The sequence below is a fragment of the Haliotis cracherodii genome, unplaced genomic scaffold (assembly GCF_022045235.1).
Source record: "Haliotis cracherodii isolate W230 unplaced genomic scaffold, xgHalCrac1.p SCAF_6, whole genome shotgun sequence".
Classification (NCBI taxonomy): Eukaryota; Metazoa; Mollusca; class Gastropoda; order Lepetellida; family Haliotidae; genus Haliotis; species Haliotis cracherodii.
In genome coordinates, this window is record NW_027266319.1 from 37476204 (window position 1) to 37497732 (window position 21529).

A 21529-nucleotide genomic window follows, 5' to 3' on the forward strand; every position below is an offset into this window, starting at 1 on the left:
GTTGTAAACATAACATTGTGTCGTCATTCACCCATCCTGCTGCACATCCTTCAGGGCATGTTCCATTTATCGTATCACAGCTGATGCCGTCTTGGCAGTTTCCACACACAGAAGAGCAGTTGTTACCAAAAGATCGATATGGGCATGCTGCAACAAAACACGTTTAACTTAAATTACACTCTGTCCACCTGGATGGCAATCGTCAAGCTGAAAAATACTCTACAAACACACAAATGTTAAACTTCAATCTCACATCAACGATCAGCTTTGATAGGACTCCAGACATATTCACCTTGATGACATGTGTCGTCACTGATCCATCCCGATGCACATCCCCAAGGACAGGTTCCGTTGGTCCTGTTACAGATATCACCATCAAGGCAGTTTCCACACTGGGAGGCGCAGTTGATACCATAGGAACCATTTGGACATGCTGCGCAAGCAAAGACATATAGCCCAATCATTGTCAACATAAGCATCACACCTGTTGAGCTTCTTCTGTTGAAATATCATCTCTTACCCTCTCTATGTTTCCATCTTAGTTGTCATCATGCTTCAATGAGCTGATGTATTTGTATGTACATATGGCAGTTTATCATTTTCTCCATTTTAGGAATTGAAAATCCATAACAATGCTTTCAGTGAATTACTTGCATTGTTTATTAGCAATGTTCTTACAAAACGCACATAATTCTGAAGTTCATATACATGTTTAAATATGTTTTATATCAATTCGCCTGTCAGTAAAATATTATATTTGCGTCTTGAGTGTTTGCTTTCAAATTATCACGTGCCCGCGGAAATATTTTCAGTATCAGCTGGTCACTTGAATAGGGACGGCGGAAGCACTATGCAGATGCACTCTACAATGTGTACTCTACTCCTTGACGGAGAGTCGCTGTATTGCTGAAATAATGCCGATGCGACGTTACATTTTAACTCACTCACCCCTAGACGGAGAATTTACTGCCGAGAGACACTCATATCGAATGCAAGTGGCAGCAGCCGTATTCGATTTTACAAAGATAATAGATGTGGCCAAAATAATTCAAATCTAAAATGTCGATAACATGTGTAGATTCTTTGATAAATGCTATTATAAAGCAAGAACAACATTGATCGCTAGTTCAACATATAGTATCGCTAGTACGGTTCTTACCGTAGGAACCATTTTGACATGCTGCACAAACAAAGGCAGAACTTAAACCCTGTCAATATGAATGGTTACTATAGAACTGAAACCTTCTGCAAACAAACAAACATTAAACTTCAGTCTCACATCAACGACAAACTTTGATCTGACATCTGACATATTCACCTTGATGACATGTGTCGTCACTGATCCATCCCGATGCACATCCTCTAGAACAGGTTCCGTTGGTCCTGTTACAGATATCACCATCAAGGCAGTTTCCACACTTTTCGGTACAGTTCTTACCGTAGGAACCATTTTGACATGCTGTACAAACAAAGGCAGAACTTAAAACCTGTCTATATGTGAAATTACCACAAAACTAAGGACGTTATGCTAAAACGAATATGGCTTTGACAGTGGAGGGTGCTCCCGTTAGAGAAGGACATGCCTACACTTTCGCGAACACCTGGTGCTTCACTGATATTCAATGATCTATTCATATACCTTTCACCGCCATTTTGCCTGTTTAATATTGAGAGTAGTTCGCACATAACATCGAAAGATCATCTTTGTCACATGACAGCCCATGTACGCTCGCATCTTCCTATACACACCTTTTTAGAGTTTTTTTTATTTGGGCTTTGTATGGCTCGATGTTGCGTCCCGAAATGAGTTCTTGATATATAGCCAACAACATTATTAGCAGACTTATCTAAAATTCCGACATCTTTTTGGAAGGACATTACTACCTCACGTTGATATTCACCATTGTCCACAACGACGCTGTCTAATATATCAAATGGTATACATTTCAACCCTCCAGCACATTGCTATAGAACAGCATATATATATATATTTTATCAAACCCGCACGGTTAATTGAGCATTATCAAACGAGACAACTACAATCCTAAACACATGCCAAAAACGCAAATGCGTCGTGCAAGTCACATGTCGTATGGGTGAATGTTAGGGTGACTTGGGGAAGCGAGGAAGCGTTACAAGGCAACTGTAGTAACCACTGATCGTCCAAGAATCGGACTCCTTGTGTAACAACACCAGCACAAGACCGCTATATTGTGTCGTCACATTTACGAAATCGTTTTCCCCCCAGCAATCAGCACTCATATTGTTCGAAATCGGCTGCGATAGCATGGGCATGTGTTGAGCAAGTTCTTTCCCAAAGTCATCGACGTCAAAGTTGAGAGTGGGCTCGTGCACATCTGCGTTGGACTCGACGTGAATGGCAGGGAGTGTTCTTTAGTGATGAATCCCGTTTTTTCATTCAGACGGTGGCCGCACACGGTTCCGATAATGTGACTTTCAGTTTTGATACCACTTCCACAGTAACGCCAGCTACATCGTTCTACGGATGTGACTGGTTTCTGTTGACATCAACTCATGAGGCAGTGTATGGTATGGACTATAGCTATTATTATATAGTTTACATCATCATGATAATGAACTCTTTGTAACTCTTTCCTCGTTGATCTACCTCGCCGACTAATTTCACCTGTGTTTAAATAGGTTTCACTGTAATTGGTGTGATCAGTCGTCTTTAGGTATGTCTAGTTAATGTAGCCGGGGGGTGGGGGTGGGGGTGGGTGGTTGTTCACACAGGTTATAAATAGATTCAATGCTAAAATCCCCATGGTGACGTCTCAAGTGAAAAATCCTGGGCTCTATACCTACCTGTTATTACAAATTCTATATGAACATGTAGTAATGTTTTCATATATTTCCCATTTCCAGATATGTCAATTTATCAAAATAATACCAAGTATAACCCATCCATGCACTGTTGAAGCTTTGAGAACATGTTTATTGAAGTCACGTGACCTCAAAATATTCTCTCACAGGGTAGAAGTCATTCACAAAAATATGGGTTCCTGCAATCACTGATCACTAAGCTTCCTATATCCAACTTAAAATAGGAGGAGCTACAACTGTAAACATGTTTTAATTGGATAAAAGACAGTCCCCAGTGTCCCCCTCGAAGTGACCAAAAAGTCCCACAAACTGCTGCCAGAAACATAAATAAATCTGACACCTTAAAGATAGCATCACATTCTAGGGCAGTTTAACACCGTTTGTTTAAATTTGTGTTGACTGATATGATATTGAGGGTCTAATTTCTGTGTCAGGGGTCTAAACTGATAGTTTACAGGTTGTGGTGTTTGACATTTGGTTCTTTCTGTCTTAAGCTGTCTAGACATAGTTTGTTAATGTTATCACACTGAACAGACATTTGCGCCTAAATAAATCAGAACTCAAATATGTATTAGTTTGTTAGGTTTAATTAGGAATAGTAACCATTCACAGCACCGGAAGTAGTCAAGATGTTAGTCACGTCACCTCTATCAGTAAACTGATTGGCTCAAACTTATCGTCTGCTGTAGCAGTATACTACTGTTACTGTTGTGGTGGACGATTACTTTTGGATTATACCTTGGCTATTGCATCTTTATGCTCAATCATGGCTAAATTGCGTGTTTCAACTGTTATTTTCTTGGCACTCACTTGGAATACCAGTCTCTTACTAACTGTTTATCCAGAGTTCAAACTGACACCACTGGAAACCCCCCCCCCCCCCCCCCCCCCCCCCCGGTCAATTAAAGTTAACTACGGCCTTGGTGATACAGCCAAATCTAATCCTCAAATGACAGTTATTATATATCTTATAGAACGTTCTCGTCGCCATATAGCTGAAGGTGTGTGTCTGATACAGCTAGTTGAAGTCGGACGAAAGAGGAGAATACTAATTCAGGGAATATAATATGTGCAGTCCCATAACTTTTCATGAATACTGTATACTCCGTGAAAGATTGAAGCATATTCCACATAATACCAGAATTATAGTGTCAGGGATTATTCATATTCCTTGTAGAACCCATTCCCGGTAACACTTGTACATAACATGTACTTGCAGGTGTGCGTCAAATAAACACTTTTTAACTGGAATGCTCATGTACCACATATGGTATTAATTGAATTACCCTTACTATTTAGTGTTCTTTTGTCATTTTGACCCTGAGACACATCTGTTTGCACACGTACCCGTATCACTGACATACTCGAACAAGATTGAAAAATACACACATATCATATTATGTGTGAGGTCTTTATCGAACATAAGTTTCATAACATACCTGTTTGGCAATCTTCACCATTATATCCTGGGAAACATCCACTAGAACAGTGACCAGTGATCTTGTCACATACATCAAAACTGTTAAGGCACCGGCACTGTTTGTCACAATCTTCAGAAAACCAGCCATCACTACAAACTGAACATCGTTAAACAATAGTCTTTATATGAATGATACATCTATTGTAGAAAGCTGTAAACCTTGAAAATGAGTGCAAAACATTAACCAGTCAAATGAATGAAGTATGTACTATCATTTATGGAAATCGATTCTTCATGTCGAATTGCGAAAGGCCTGCACCTTTCTTTGTGATAACATTTCTAAATATCAGAACCATGGTATCTCATAACATACCAAATATTTGGGGATGTCGTATGAATGAAGTATGGTCTCTCATTTATGGAAATCGATTCTTCATGTCGAATTGCGAAAATCCTGCACCCCTACAAGGTGATAAAATTTTCTAAATATCAGAACCAAGGTATCTCATAACATACCAAATATTTGCACTTCACACAAAGTAAGGAATTTCGAGGAACCAGGTATCCGTATAGTGACGGTGTTCCCTGTCAGTGGCTGGCGGCAGGTGACGTCAGCTGTAGGAGGAGGATGTTCAGTTGACGACCAGTTGTAGCACATCTGGCTGCCCACAAGTATCTCCATGCCGTTGCTTCTCTCCTGGACTTTACGGAATGAATGAAAAATGTCATAAATATTTTACGTGAATTGATGACACTCTGTAATATAGTATAGTGTCGTCTACACAAATACATCTGTTCTATTGCAGACACTTTAAACTCTTTTAAGAGTTAACTGTCATTGTGAATACTATGTGATTTTCAAACTATCCGGATCAAAAGATCAACTTCAGCTGAAATATTGAAACCTAATGAGGCAGCAATGCAAATTACATGCTGAAAAAGTGGCAGGCTCTTCACTGCCTTTTCAAGATGGTCCTCGGAACCGTTATGTGCCACCCTTCTTATTCCATTAACTTCGGCTGGGGCAAAAGGTGTATCAACAATAACTTTCATCTGGCACTCATATAAAATACGTTGTCTCTTGTTAACAAAATGAGTAACGAAAATGTATTTCATTATGAGGGTTAATGGCATTTCTTAAAAGATAAAACTTCCATCCCACCTACTACTTTAAATATATAGAATTTGGCTGTAATGATATAACTTCAAGTCTTATGACATTATTTCTGACTTTTAATGAAACAAGCCCACTGCTTTTAGTCCCATACATTTAACTACCTACATGAGAAAGTTCGATGAACTTCCGTTGAACATCAAAAACATGAATGCCCCATTCATCCAGCTATAGATCAAAATTACGAAGTTATATGCATTCCGCTGTGATGACTCAACTTGCGGATATGAAAATAAACTTACCAAATGAACAGTCCGGATGATTGCGCCAGTGCGTAATACATTATGCTCTACCTTGACTCGTAATCGCTTAGTGTTGGCACCGGTGTCCCGGTATAAACTCTCCCCCGTACAAATCCCCCCCGAAGATTTTATACCGGTCAACGTCATGCACTGGCCGTCAAGGTCTCCCGACCTCAATCCCATCGAACACATCTGGGATGCTCTTGGCAGAAGTCTGCGCACTCTCCAGAACCAACCACAGAATTTGCAAGATCTTGGTACCATTTTGCAGCAACAATGGCGTCGTCTTCCCAATCATGTGTTCACAAGCATCACAAGGTCCATGCGGAGGCGTTGTGTGGCAGTTGTCAACGCACATGGTGGCCATACACGCTACTGAACTTGTGTGCCATCAGATTCTCGTGCTTGGGACTTATGATTTAAACTTTGATGTTATTACCGAATACCGTAGGTGCTTGGAACAAAATATGGTTACCATCGTTAATTTAAATCCTTCTTTGGACATTAATGATTAAAAATTACCTTCTCTGATACATTTGTCCGTTGTATATCATATATGGGACTACTTTTAAAAATGTGAAGTTATTAATTTGACTCAGTATATGTAGGTATGATCGCCGATAATGAAGTAATTAGCCAATAACACATTGACCCATCTTGGCCCGGCCCGGCCCGGCCCAACTTTTAGGCAATGCCCTCAACTATTGAACTGCATGGCAAGTATTTATAAAACGACCGGTGGAGGAAATATTCTGGGGGGAGATTTTATTTCGTAGGGTTGGGAAGAGTTTATTTCGAGAGGGGCGGGCCTGGTATAAGTTTGCCGGGGGGAGATTTTATTCTGGGGGCGAATATATTTCGTGACACCGGCAAGCATGTCATGATCTATTTCAGTTTTTAATGGAAAAAATCAACGTTTTGTGTTTGTTGATTACCCATGTCTGTGAAGTTAAACATTTTCAATGACACAGGCATCTTCCCTCATGGACACATAGTTGATGGGAAAATGTATGATACCTGAATTATCATCGTTTCACATAACTGACTGTTAAGTACATTTTAAAGTGAATCGATGTATAAATTGCTTGACATTGTTTGAGTGTTAATATATGTATAACATATACTGATTTTTTTTCAGTAAACGTTTCTTCTATACGTGTGAAAGGTATGTTTGATTACACAATACATCATTAAGAAAATAATAACGATGAAATAACAGTCAGGTGATACGAAACCTACCATTAATAACCTGATGGATGGAGATTTTAACAACGAAAATGCTTCAAAAAGATTATTATGTTTCAGGCTATTGATAATCTAGTTTCCATATAAAATCCAAGAATTTTAATGTATCATGCATGAATACTGTTCAGAATCAACTTCGCAAATGAAGTTGCTGTGATATTTGGGTTTTGTTTGTTGCCCTACATTCTGCAGCATACGCCATGACGGTGTATGAATATTCGACTCTTACCAAGATAAACCTTTTGTTGACATTATTAACAAGGCCCAAATAAAGTCACCCAGCCTTACCACCCAACCTAGTTTACGCGCACCTCAAGGAATGTGGACGTATTCAAATCCGGGCACACACTGTTTGTGACAGGCAGCAGAGATGTCACACACTGATACGAATCAAGATAGACAATTCTGTGAAGTTATCTTGTAAATGCAAACTATGTGGCACTGAAGGAGTAATGGGTAGAGAAGTACCATGAATTGGAATATCCCTCAATTACACAATAATGGCCCCTGCACCTTTGAAACAACTAGTTTCAGTGTAAAGATTGTAAGTATGCGCTTTCAATTCCACATTCAAGTTAGCCTTAAATCTTCTGGTAATTAGAAACACAATAAGTTTTTTCCTAAGTTCCAGGATTTGAAATGAATAAATTACCTAGCTAGGAATATAAGTGACATATAATGACAATTTGAATATGTAACAGCTCCCATGCCAAATTCTCCGAATTCATGTGGAATAGTTTTTTTAGTGCGTGTTAAATGTTTAAATCATTAAATACATAACTAATGTTTCGTTGAATTGGGTTTACATTGATAATTTCTGCAGAAAGCTTTTGATAGAATACATGTAAGTTGTTTGCCAAGTCTTATATGAGCATACCATGTGTATAGCCAGTGGAAGGAAGATAGTCTAGATGGTCTACAAAATATTTTACTTCTCCAGAATGCAAGCGCGTATTTTGGATACAACCACTCAGGACAGGATTTTGCCAACTGGTCAGTCATTAGTTTTTCACAGTAAAGTGCATTATCAAGTGCTGTTGTAAACCTATACATTAGCTGTAGCAAATGTTTGCATTACAAGATATATTGACTTTGTAATTGATACTAGTTATTCTTAGTTTAAAAAAACAATTGGTAAATTCTCCCATTGTTTAGTGTTCTTTTTCCCATTTTAACATATTTCTGATGAAACTATACCTTGTCGTATGCATTATTGGTTAATGAAACTATAGCACTCATTTTAAGTAATCCGTTTGATTGTAACTATTCCTATAAAATCTGCCATTACATTTTTTCCTAGCCTCAGCAAATTGTATACCCTAAATAACATAACATTCAAGTTCGCTGATACCTTTTTTTGATTAGTCATTTGGGCGTACATAGTCCTAAAAAATCACACATTTGATATGCTAATATAATATTCTGGTTCGCTGATATCTTTTTTGATCAGGGGGCACGGGTGGCCCAGTCGTCTAAGGCGCTGCGATTTGCTGTGTAGAGTTGCGTCCCTTGGGCACACCAGAAACCTATGATTGTGGGTTCGAATCCCGGTTCGCCCAGATTATGTTCTAGGTTTGTCAGCACCATACCCATGCTCGTGGGTTTCACCGAAGCGGTAAACGTCTGAGAACTGCATCACTTCGGGCTTTTCTCCCATATTAAGCTGACACGCCTTGATATAACTGGAATACTGTTAAAAGCGCCGTTAAACCCAACTCACTCACTCTCTTTTTTATCAATTTTCTTTGGTCTCGGACACTGCCGTAAACCTTTAGGCTGTCTATGATATGGTGAAAATTATCATTAACATTTGTGAAGACAACACGTTTCAATTCAACACAATCCCTTCTTTTAGTGTCAAGCCTATTTCTTTATATATGTGTGTACTCACGGTTGTCACGTAGATAGAGTCTGATGTGTTGTATCCTTTCTGGACGTGATGTGTTCAGGTTAACAGTCCATGTGGGATCTCTTTCTTGCTTTGTATGGGCACATGTTAGTGGCGTGCTCGTGGCATTTGTGGTGGCACTGCCATCTACAGCAAGTCCTGCTCCGTAGTTAGTTGCGTTATAGTTCAATGTACTGCTCTGGTTGCATGTTCTTCCCAACGCAATATTTTCTGAAAATATAAATACATAATCAGTATCACAACTCTCGGGGACTTGTATTCGTAGTGTTACATCTACGCATCGACCTCACACTCACGTTTCTGACAGTATGAACCGTACCATCCTTCCTGGCATCTGTCTGGACTGCCGACCTGGCTACAGGGAGTGGAGGGGAACACGGCACAGGCACCCGTGGTATTACAGTGACACTCAGCATCTGTTTGTATAAAGGTACCACTACTTGATTGATAGTGACGATTACTACTTCAAACATTAACTTACATAACTGTTAAAATATTGATCGGGTTTGAAAATAATTGTGAAACATACCAACAGGTTGGTTAAATATTTACCAGTGAGGGTCGCGGTGACACAGACAGCAAGCAGTCCCATCCAGAACTCACCCATGTCCGATTCCTAAATAAAAGGACAAAGGAATAGGAAACTTACACAATAAATAGCGAATCTGAGTGTCTTCCTATAGCAGATATATCAGCAGCGTCGATTATTTCAGGAGATTCAGAATTCAGAAGATTTTAACATAATTCTGTCAAAAGACAAGAGGGCACAAAATATTCATTATGCTATACCATTATGAAAGCCAAAGAGTATATATCTCTATGAATATGTATCTAATATGGAAAGGAAGCAGAGTTGTGTCCCTTAAGCATGACAGAAACATATGATTGTAGATTTGAATCGCGGTTCGCCCTCGTAATATTCTTGATTTATCAACACTTTACCTGTACTGGTAGGTTTCACCAAAGTGGTAAATCAAGACTTGAATTACTTCTGGCCCCCCCTTACACATCACGCTAATTAACGCGATATGCTGCGATGAAGTTCAAAGAAACTATGGCCCAAGCAATATCAACATGCGTTATTTTATTCTAGACTTTAGCTCTTATACTAAGCTAACCATTTATATAAAAGAAAATGAAATTATATGAAATCTGATAAAACCTGATATTGTTCTCGCCAAGCGGAAGCTCTCTTTCTTTCTTGCCAACAGCAGATTTGAAAGTTGAGGGCCCGGATCGATATCTTTAGGAATAGGGTTCAACAATAGATCACTGGGAAAACTAACAGAAATTGGTCTGTCTACAAACAATTTTTTGGACAAATTCAAACATACTTCTGTCCGTCACTTCTTCTGAAATTATAATCACCTGACCAGATATTCGAAGTGTCAGATTGCAAATCAACATTATGTGGTCTTGGCATGTCCTCTGATGAATAAAGTGAAAATACAATGTGCCAAGAGCAACGACGCATGACATGCAGCAGTCAAAGCCCGATTGAAAGGCTAAATGAGTGAAGCTTAGACTGGGATGAAAATATTCCTGCCGGTTTGTTTGAGTGCTAAAATAAACGCTTGGAAGGGGACACTTATGACACATCCGGGGCATCAAACGAAAGTCTAGATATCGGCCAAAATATTTTAAACTGATATTATTTCGCCTCGATCTATCTGCAGTCGTACATAGCAAATGGATATAGATTGGTAATATATTGTATGTAGTAGTTTTATGGGTAGGAAAAACACGTCCGAGGGTTGTTATGATATTTAAAACCCGCATCTCGAGGGATTTTCCTAGGGAAAGGGTTTCAGATATCATAACAACCCGAGGGGAAGTGTTTTATCTAACTTATAAACCGATTTTGAACCTTAAAATTATCCCCAAACTAAATTTCAACCCAAGGGTTCTTGTCACATTTAAAACACACATCTCAAGGATAACGGTTTTAGATATCACAAAATCCCGAGGGGAAGTGTTTTATCTAACTTATGAACCGAAAAAGGAAACATACTTTCCATGAAACTTAGGAAACGGGCGTAAAATATCTGTTGCTGGCTTACGGATCTTGAAAAGGACATTCTAAAAAACAGTGCGGCTTATTAACACCGTGGTAGCCTTGTGGTACACTCACTGGGGTACAGATATGAAGGTTGAGAGTTCGATCCTCGGGAATATAAAGAAAACATTTGTCGTTTAATCCTGAAAAGACGTCTATCCTCCCTGTCAGAGGTCTTTCTTGGCCTACCAGACCTATACCTGTCATTGACATCATTGGTTTGACCATGTTTGACAATCAAACGAGTGATAACACTGTGATGACGACCCATTTGTCTTGCAATGGCCCTGCATGACATGCCAGCATTTTCCATGCCTATTACTTGCCATCTTTCAGCGTTCGTTCACTCTCTCCTCACCTTGGTTGATTTTCAACCTCTATTGGAAGGGGAATCTCACACAGGAGCAAAATGCAACCAGTTGTCTGAAACTTGAATTTCACTTTTTATAGGGTAGGGGAACTGCAGCAACACGTAAAGCACGCTTTCCTTGTGGTATCTGGACAAATTTGGGTTCATGAAACTATGGAAGCCTAATTCAGTCATACATCATCATATTTCGTATTTCTGATTCCCACACTTGAAATCAAGAGACTATGAATACGGTGGCGCTTAACTTTTGTGCATGTGTATTTATAACTTGCAAAATTCTCAAATTCATTAGATCAATTTTTAAAGCAATAGCACTTCACAATATCACTTCACTGTGTCAAGAGCCATGTTATCATGGAGGAATGATTATATATATATATATATATATATATATATATATATATATATATATATATATATATATATACTCACACGCAAAAGAAACGCAAAAGAAAGTCGAGTATGCAGTATACATGTTATTTATTTTCAACAGTAAAGGCAAGAAATACTAATTGGGCAAGATTGACAAAAAATTGACTGAAGACAGTTTGATGGATTAAAAGGCAGATGACATAATTCGTTTTTTTTTCAAATGTTAAGGGCTTACACAGTTTCGGGTCAATACCCAAAATGTCAGTCAATACCTGGTGTGACCACCATTAGCATTGCTCACTGCCACACATCTCCTGTGGTGAGTGAATCAGACGATTTGCGAGGGCCCTAGGGATCCTCTTGCACACATCCAGAGCAGCTGTGCGTAGTTCATCGGCAGTTGTAGGGACTGGGCGCACATTGTGCAGACGCCTTTGAACCTAATCCTACAAGTGTTCGATGGGGTTCAGATCAGGGCTGAGGGCTGGCCACGGTAGAACCAGGATGTTGTGTTGTTGCAGAAAGGCCATGGTAGCTCTGGCAACATGGGGACGAGCGTTGTCCTGCTGGAAAATGTGTTGTTGATGTTGTGGGAAAATGGAACAACTCGGGGTCTGATCACTTGGTCGATATGCCGCTGAGCAGTGACGCCGTGTCCCCGACCTTGACCAACATTCAGAAAGCACATGGGTCCATGTCTCGCATTAAGTCCAATTCTTCCCATATCATGACGCTAGGTGCACCCCATGGATCCCTTTCCACAACGTTTCTGTCAGCGAAACGATCACATCGACGCCGCCAAATTCTGACTCTTCCGTCTGCATGGAAGACACAGAAGCGACTTTCATCAGAAAAGATGACACGCCTCCATTCACGATGACGCCAATTGCGACGACCCTGTGCCCACTGGAGTCGTGCTTGTCGATGCCGTGGTTGGAGAACAGGACGACGTGCTGGTCGGCGCCATCTGAGGTTGTTGGAACGGAGACGTCGGATCACAGTGTCCCGGCTAATGTGTCGATTATGTGTTCCTAAGGTCTGTCGAGCACTTTCACTTGCAGTTAGGAACGGATGTCGCAGGTGTTGACGGGTAATCTGCCGATCTTGTCGAGGTGTGGTGACCCTAGGACGACCGCTCCGAGGAAGGTCATCTGTGATCTGTGTAGCATTGTATCGATGCAGGAGACGGTAAATTGTGATTATGTTAACATTGAAATGACAGGCAACATCTTGGACAGACTCTCCAGCTTCCAAACGTCCGATAGCTTGGTTTCTCTGAATTTGAATTAGGCGTGGCATTGTTGACCAAGGAGTTGTAGGTCCAAGAATCGGCCACAGTTTTATGCCCATTACAATTCGTGACAGCTCGTGCATTTGCATGATACCCACATAATCATTGAAATGGTGCGTTTTGGCGATTCGTTTTTTATGTTGCGTTTTACTCGGGGCTTCCGAAATGCAACCAAAAATATTGATAACACCATCAGGCTTCACTACATGCTAAAACTCGTATACATTTATGGTTCCGTGTTTGATACCTATTTGCTTAAAACCACTTGCATTTCTTTTGCGTGTGAATATATATATATATTGTCCGTTTGGTAATGCGATCATGGCTCTTTTGTTTTCAAAGCCAATGGCATTGGTTGTAGCCAGGTTATTATTACACACAAACATACAGATTATATTTCTAGGTTTGTAAACACTTTAACGGCGCTCTTGGGTTTCACAAAAAAGGTTGACGAAATGCCGTTGAATACTGTCCGACGTTGCGTTAAACCATATTTATTCACGCACTAAACATGCTAGACAATTGATATGTATGCCGTAAGGTAACCATATCCGATTTCAACTTCATCAGTTGTGAATGATTTTGTAATAGAAACATGTCATGCTAAAAATATCCAAATTTCTATGAGAAGAACATACTTTGTGACTTCACAAATTCAAACAGATTAATGTCTGTCCTTGCTTCCGCTTATGTTAAATGCAATCTGACTGGCATTATAATCACCCAGCTAGATCTTCAAAGTGGCACTTTCAAATTTTCAAGCGTCATATTGCAAGTCAAGGCTATGTGGTCTTGGCACTTCTTTTGAATAAAGTGAAAACACAATGTTACATGGGCTAATTGAATGACCCACGTTTCCAGACGATTTCTTAAATCTTTTCATGAGTGGTACACACATTTTGTGTTGAGTGTGTCCATTTGCTTGACAAAACGCACATTGATAATATAGAGTAATACAAATAACATTATGCTATCTTACTCAATAATCTGCTACTCGTGAAGATCCGGATTAGATTCATGCTTGTCGTAAGAGGCGACTAACGGGATCGGGGATGGGCTCGCTGACTTGGTTAAAGCATGCTATCATTTCCCAATTGCGTAGATCGATGCTCATGATGTCAATCACTGGATTGTCTGGTCCGGACTACATTATTTACAGACTTCCGTCATTTCCCTGGAATATTGCTGAGTTAGGTGTTAAACAAGAAACAAGACTAGCAATAATCTGCTTTTCCGTCCATCATGCACTGAAGACATGTTTGTCCTTCTCTTGAGTACTGAATGAGGAAAAACGTAAAGGAAAAACGTAACCTACTATTTGTACATCGTATTATCTTGTCCTGATTCAACAATTTGTCCAGATAATGTCCTGGTTGTCAGTGAATGGCGGGATGGGCAAACCCGTTGAAACATTCAGATTGTAAACATCGTCGTGTTTGTAGATAGTATTTACAATTTTCAAGGTTGTTTGACAAATACACAAATATCATCATATACTCTTCCATACAAAATAAGGGGATACTCGGGAAAAACTGAAAATTTTCAAAATTGTAAGAGATTTAAGTTTATAGTAATATTTGTATGAGTATAATGAACGAATTTGGAACACATTGCAACCGGTAGTGAAATATGACAGCAGTTGCTATGACCGTAAAGGCGCAGAGTCTTTAGAACTTCATCGTGAAACCCGCGATCACGGGTATGGTGCTGACAAATCAAGAAACGAAACAATCAGAGGAATTTAAAGGTTTCGAAACAGCAATCATAGGCTTCTGATGGCTTCTACAAATGGGCCACATGTTTCCCAGAAATAATCTAGGATGTGGTTTAAAGCCTCTTTATATTACGGGGTGAAAGTTTGATTTAGGAGAACAAATAAGTATAGGAATATAATATTTATTGTGATATGAATGGAAATAAACACATATATTGTATTTACTGGAATTATTCATATATCACGCAGATGAAGAAAACGTGTCTATGCAAATATATTCGACAAATATCATTTCCATGATCATAAGAAATCTACTAAGAAAAATACTAAAAGCAGTCATATAGTGATGATACCAGATTTCCCGCAACCGTGAGTGTATTCCGCCTCACTGGTGGAAGGCTCAAACATTCTCTTTCAAATTATAAAATCATATACATATTAAAAACGTTTGGCCAAACAATACTCACCTATACCATCAACACCTCGGAGGCGGTTCAATACGTTTTGGCGCAATGAGGGTAGCAACCAGGTGCAAATCAGTGCACACGATCTATACAAAGCGTTGACACCATGTTTATAATATATATTTTAAAGAAAATATGTATATGTTGATCATAAACACTACTAGATTTACTGTGTACAGTACTTTGGGATTTATTAAAATAAACCATATGCATGTTTGATATTCCTGAAAACAAAATACCAATCTCACGAACAACCACTTGTGGACATGATGTATCATAATCATTACATATAGATGACAATGAACGACAGGATGGGATGTTTGTGTACGTGGGGATACTTCCGTCTCATATACCGTCAAGCTGTTTCAATTATAGACTGCGTACATTGATAGGATCACGTTTGCAGAAGGAGCATGGGATTAGGCGGTTGATTTATGTTTTACAGTCGGTACATGTATGACGAATCACATTTCTTGTATCATCTTACTAAGCAGTAACTCCCTTATTAAGATGACAGACAGTGGCACAAAGGATAAAGTTTTTAGATCACGAATACACATGTACACTGTATGGATCAACGCAGAAAATGATGTATAATGTAACAAACGTGCAGCCTTTTCTGTGCATATTTTTGTTTGGTCTATATAAACATTGATATAAATATTACGAGCCTGACAAATATAGTAAGGTACACAAATGTCGAATATGGTATGGAAAGATACTTTAACATACGCGATTATACTTGTAAATAGTGGGTGTCAGTTGCCGAACATGGTAAACGTCTGAGGCCTGCATCAATTTGGGCTTTCCTCCCATATGACACGCGTGATATAACTTGAATACTGTTAAAAGCGGCGTTAAACCCAACTCACTCTCTTAAGTATGATATTCAGACTGATTGTTGAGGGTTAATTTTAAAATTTGGAACGTTGAAATGTTATTACCCCATATACTTTCGATGGTATACGATCGTGACGGTTTACCTTCATATCTGGAACGTTGGGATCAACATTGGAGCATGTGGATGTGAATGAGTGAGTATGGTTTTACGCTACTTTTAGCATTATTACAACAATATGACGGCGGGGGACACCAGTTTTATAGCCGCCTTTATTAATGTTCCAGCAATATCACTTTGTAGTATCTGAAAGATACTGCCATTGCGTAATGGCCATATTTTATAGATTCCTGTAGTCAGTGATGAACATTATTCCCTATACGGCGAAGCTGACCCCGATTTTTTGCTGTGGCAGCCCATACACATTAGGTTGTGTACCCTTCATATAACTGTGTCGCTTCTGACATGGTCTCCTTTTTTAGCAAGTGGCTATTAATAAGATATCGTGCCATGCAACCTCAAGACGATTAAACAACAAACTGTCACTTGAGTTTTGATCGGAATGTGGAAACCTCAAATTGTACATGCAAACCTTTGAGTTAAAGGCTAAGTACACATTTCTCTATTATGCAATTATCATGCAACTCCCCCGTACACAAGGATATATGTGTAATGTTGGAGCGTCATTCGTCACGGAGATCGTAATAGCACATCCCTCATTTTGTTTCCTAATTTATTCGCACTTACCTACTTCTTCCATGATGTAAAATTGGATAGAGATTCTACCTGGAGAGGATGGTTCGATCCTCTGCTTGCACCATATCAAAATACGTTACGTAAAGTGTAAGACTCCGAGTTTTTGGTTGAACATGTAAATAAGGCGACAAAGCCCTTTCCCTATTCAAAGGAAATCTCTTATGAAAGGCAGAGTCGATTGTACGATTCTGACTAAATCATGAGCATGTGTTTATGAATCGCTATCAAATAGAGATGATACCAGGTGTTCGCGAAAGGATGTGCGTATCCTGCCCCATCGTTGGGGAGAACCACAGCCGCGGGAATAACTATAGCCCGCAACGACATCCGGATACCGTACAGTGAAACAATAGCATCGTCGCGGTATAAAACTAATTCGATCACAGCAGGCGAGAGAAAGATCACGTGCAGCATGCAAACATTATATGTGAGGTTGCATGTTCGATTCACGTCATCAAATTTTCACCAGTCAAACTCAACATTATATTCATATTAAAGGCTGTTTATACAATGGAACTGTAAAACCTAGGGGTTACAATTCAAATGTAAAATCTCTCAGCAGGTCTCACTTCAAAACTGTAACTCTCACAAGGTAAACGTGGCAGAGGATTGTTAAACAATGGTACATATTGTTTCCCTGCCTGGCGTTCGGCATTAAGATGATGAAGCAAGGACTGGTAGGCTCAGCGTATAATGGTTCTGAAAGGGTTAGCACCATAGAATCGGCATACGTCCAGATGATTACAAGCAGCCACAAACACATGTACGTTGCAATATAAGTGATATGATCTTGAACACGGCGTTAATCTCTATTACATCCGAACCCAACACTTCGCATTTACTAATTTACAGGAAAGACTGAGTGACCTTTCTTAGTTTAAAACTAGTTTATGTTAACTCTGATCTTCACACGTTGTGAAACGAAACAATCAGCTGTTGATGTCAAATGGAATTTCAATAACGATATACCATCAGATTAGAAACGAATTGATATAAAATAGGTAAAACAACTGAATAATTATGTCCTATGATCAACCCCCGAGAAGATCCGGCTTAGAGTTGGTTTTCAGCAACCTAAAGAGGCGACTAAATGGATCGGGTGGTCAGGCTCGCTGACTTGATTGATGCATGTCATCGTATCTCAACTGCGTAGTACAAGGCTCATGATATCAATCACCTGATTATTTGGTCCAGTTTTACAGAGCGCCGTCATTTTGCTGGAATACTGCTGAATGCGGCGTTAAACAACAAACAAACATACATGAACAACAACATGACACTTCCAGATCGGGGATACATTAGATCAGACACATTAAAATGTTTCGGTCATCCTTCTTCATTCAGTGCACTCCGTGATATAACTGAAATACTGTTAAAAGCGGCGTTAAACTCAACTCACTCACTCACTCATTCAGTGCGTCGTTGTTTTTCATATTTCTCATATTAACAAAACTTAAAAGAACCCGAGTAAACGTATTAATTTGCGCATCCTATCAGTACAGGTTCAAACTGAATTGTCAAGTGAGATGTTTCAGGAAGGTGTACATGGGAGAGTGAAGCAATGAGTTCCCTATATGACGGCGGTCTGTAAATAATCGAGTCTGGACCAAACAATCCAGTGATTAATATCATGACATGCATCAACCAAGTCAGCGAGCCTGACCACCCGATCCCGTTAGTCCCCTTTTACGACAAGCATAATCACCTTTTACGGCAAGCACGGGTTGCTGAAGACCTATTCTATCCCGGAATCTTCACGGGTCGATTGGCATAGTGTACCGTGTAGTTCATGTAGTGTTTACAATAGCTGTCCATGAAGCTAGGTGCAATGTACGCTTGTGCAGGACATTGTAGAAAAGCACAGTTACCAAAGATATAGACATATATAACTTCAATGCTGATGAGGCTTGTCAATGCATTTTAATAGGGTGATCAGCCCCGGATGGTAAGAAAATTGGATTTGCGTCCTTGTGTGAGTCGTCTGCTCGGCTCGCTTTCCCCTGACAATGTCTTCCAAAGGTGAAATAGCATTGCGTACATTTGCAAACAAAATTATGGAGCTAGATGGTATTATGGACAAAACTGAAGCCAGATTTTAAAATGACACGGACGCGAAAGGGCCATGTGAAGAAAATGAAAAACCGACAGCGACATGAAGCTATTCAGCAACTGTTACAATTTGAATGTTATGATAAGTAATTCGAGTTTCGACCCTCGGGGTGATGTGGACATGATTTGAAACTGCCTTATGATAATCTCTAATAATCTCACACAATGTCTTAATTCGATGTATGTGTATTAGTCACATGAGGAGCTATCACTTATATACATAAAGTACCCCCTGTTCTTTCGACCATGTATGTCTAACAACACAGTATCACTCGTGTCCAGTCATAATAATGATGGAAAAATACATGACATCTGGACGACAAGGCTCTCGACATAGATGATGATGGCAATATTCAATATTTCAATTGCGTGAATTACAGTTTCGAAAGTACTGTAATTGAGTCCAAATGGGAACCACAATAACTAAGGATATGGCATGTTGTATATATACACAACGGATTACAGCAAAATGAACAGAACACTGTCAGTACTCACCTCTCCCATCAACACCTCACAAATCTTCTATACAGTGTATGTACAGGAGTCCGTGTGTAGGCTTCCAGGAAGTGAATTGAGTGAAGCAGGTACGGTTCACATAATCGAGGCAAACGTTGTTTGCTTTTGGGTTGATTGTAAAAAACCTGTATCTCAAGTCTCAGATGGCCTGGATACACCCGTTATCTTGCAGTCCATATGAATAAGGTCACTTGCGCAACTATGCATTTATACATTTTGAGACTTGTCAGTGCGAGGATGAATGTGGGCTAAACGATCTCAAAGTCCCCCCCCCCCCTCCCCACACACACACACACACACACATACACACACAAACTCACGAATTAATGTAGATCAAGCAATTTAATCAGTATTTAAATCGAAAGAGATGACTCTTAAACATAATTTGAAAAATGTAGAAACATTCCTATTCTAAATCCAAGCCCTATGTAACATGACAATACTTCCAGCTTTGCTTTATCCTATGCAGATATTGACAACAATGACAAATATACACGCTTTTGATGTGTAATGACAAGGTTTGTTTTGGTGTAGCTCACTAAAACTGGCGTGCATCAATTCAGAAAAAAATGGGAGTATTATTTTGAATTGATTGAAAGGGTTCAGGTGACTCGCAAACAGATTGTTTTTCCTATTATTATTTCGCTCGTCAGATACCACAACTATTCACGAGTTTCATAAAATTGGTTTTACACGGGAGCGAGTTTAGTATATTATTTATTTCTTGCCATTTATAACGTTTTTGGAATTATATTGTTGAGTATGAATAGGCTGACACCTACACGATCCACGGCATAGTCCAATTGAGTTTAACAGAATAATACTTCAAACACGTCAAAAGTTGAAACGTATTAATTTAATGCCATACAACGGTCCACCTTTAGAATTCACAAAATTATCGTAGGGCTAAGACTATCGCAACTCACATACTTTAACTCAGATTAACGACTGTCATTGCGCTAGAATACGATCGCCTTGTGGAACGGGCCTTGCACCTCAAAGTTAACAATAACGTCACAATACCCGATGACGTAATTTGTGGAATTTTGTTGCAAGATCCATCGGCGAAACAATGCCATGTGTCGTCAGCCTAGCAAAAGGTTGCTGGGTTCATCGAGTGTGCATAAGCTCCTCTCAGTGATCTATCAACTCCACACGCAATGTCGTTGAATAAGCCAAGGGATGTTGAGAGCTTTCAATATTTGCTCGTGAAACGTGTTCCGAGAGTACATAAGCACGCGTTTTGGTATTAAACAATGTGTAATACAGCTGTATGTTAATCAAACGGGTGATCTCTTCACGTGCCAATAATTAATAGGGATATCACATGCAAACTATACAAAACGTGAAAGCAAATATGAGAAAAATAAATTGACAAAGACCAAATGAAAGAGATCCACCCTTCCAACTGCCATGATCATGAAAAGCGGAACCTTTTGCATGTCACATCCTTGTTTGTCTCGGGCACTCTGATGGTTACTTCGTGTGTGTGCAGAGCTGTCGTGCGGGGTTTTCCTTAAATATCTAGTTTAAAAAATATATCTGGAGATTAAGTGAAAACTGGTTTATCATAGGTTCACTTTTCATATAAAAAACGTCAGTAAAGTGGCTTCGATTTGTTGCACAGAAAGCCGTCTCAGGCTACTGGGTCACCCATTCCCCTGCATTTGCCTGATGTAATGTACGAATGAATGTATGAATAAAACGTCCCTGCTTGCTTATAAACTGCTGAGTTAACTGAAAGTAAACACCTTACCTACGTCAGGTACGTGACAGTTATGAGAAGGTTTGGGAAGGGGAAAGGAAACAAATATATATTCTCCCCTCTCTCTCTCTCTCTCTCTCTCTCTCTCTCTCTCTCTCTCTCTCTCTCTCTCTCTCTCTCTCTCTCTCACACACACACACACACACGCCGGCAGTCCGACCTTCGCTCTACCCTCGATGTGATGTTTTCGATCAGAATAGCACAACCTTATACTTATATTCCGACTTCGAGCTCAGCTGATGTTCTACCAGGCATGACATATGAGCTATTTATTTAACAACAACATTACAATAATTATGTTCAAATCTGAAAGGTCACGGGAGGACATGAAATTGTGGTTCCATCGGAATGCTGCGTTTACACGGTCTGTATGCGTTCTTGCAATGTCGTGTTGAAAGGTGATGTTAGCTTGGTTCATAATTGAAGTAACGTGCAGCGTTTCAT

General features: G+C 39.5%; 1 protein-coding gene across 1 annotated transcript in view; it reads right to left on the bottom strand.

Moving 5' to 3' along the window:
- Nucleotides 1–19336, bottom strand: part of LOC139446410 (receptor-type tyrosine-protein phosphatase epsilon-like) — a 32567-nt gene extending 13231 nt beyond the window's left edge. The window contains exons 1-9 of the mRNA XM_071227737.1: nucleotides 19300–19336; nucleotides 9387–9450; nucleotides 9131–9250; nucleotides 8817–9044; nucleotides 4781–4966; nucleotides 4284–4421; nucleotides 1319–1459; nucleotides 293–433; nucleotides 1–147 (exon numbers count right to left, since the gene is read on the bottom strand). Coding sequence (XP_071083838.1) covers nucleotides 1–147; nucleotides 293–433; nucleotides 1319–1459; nucleotides 4284–4421; nucleotides 4781–4966; nucleotides 8817–9044; nucleotides 9131–9250; nucleotides 9387–9450; nucleotides 19300–19308 — 1174 coding nt within the window. The 5' untranslated portion in view covers nucleotides 19309–19336. The remainder of the gene's footprint in view (nucleotides 148–292; nucleotides 434–1318; nucleotides 1460–4283; nucleotides 4422–4780; nucleotides 4967–8816; nucleotides 9045–9130; nucleotides 9251–9386; nucleotides 9451–19299) is intronic.
- Nucleotides 19337–21529: the final 2193 nt, after the last annotated feature.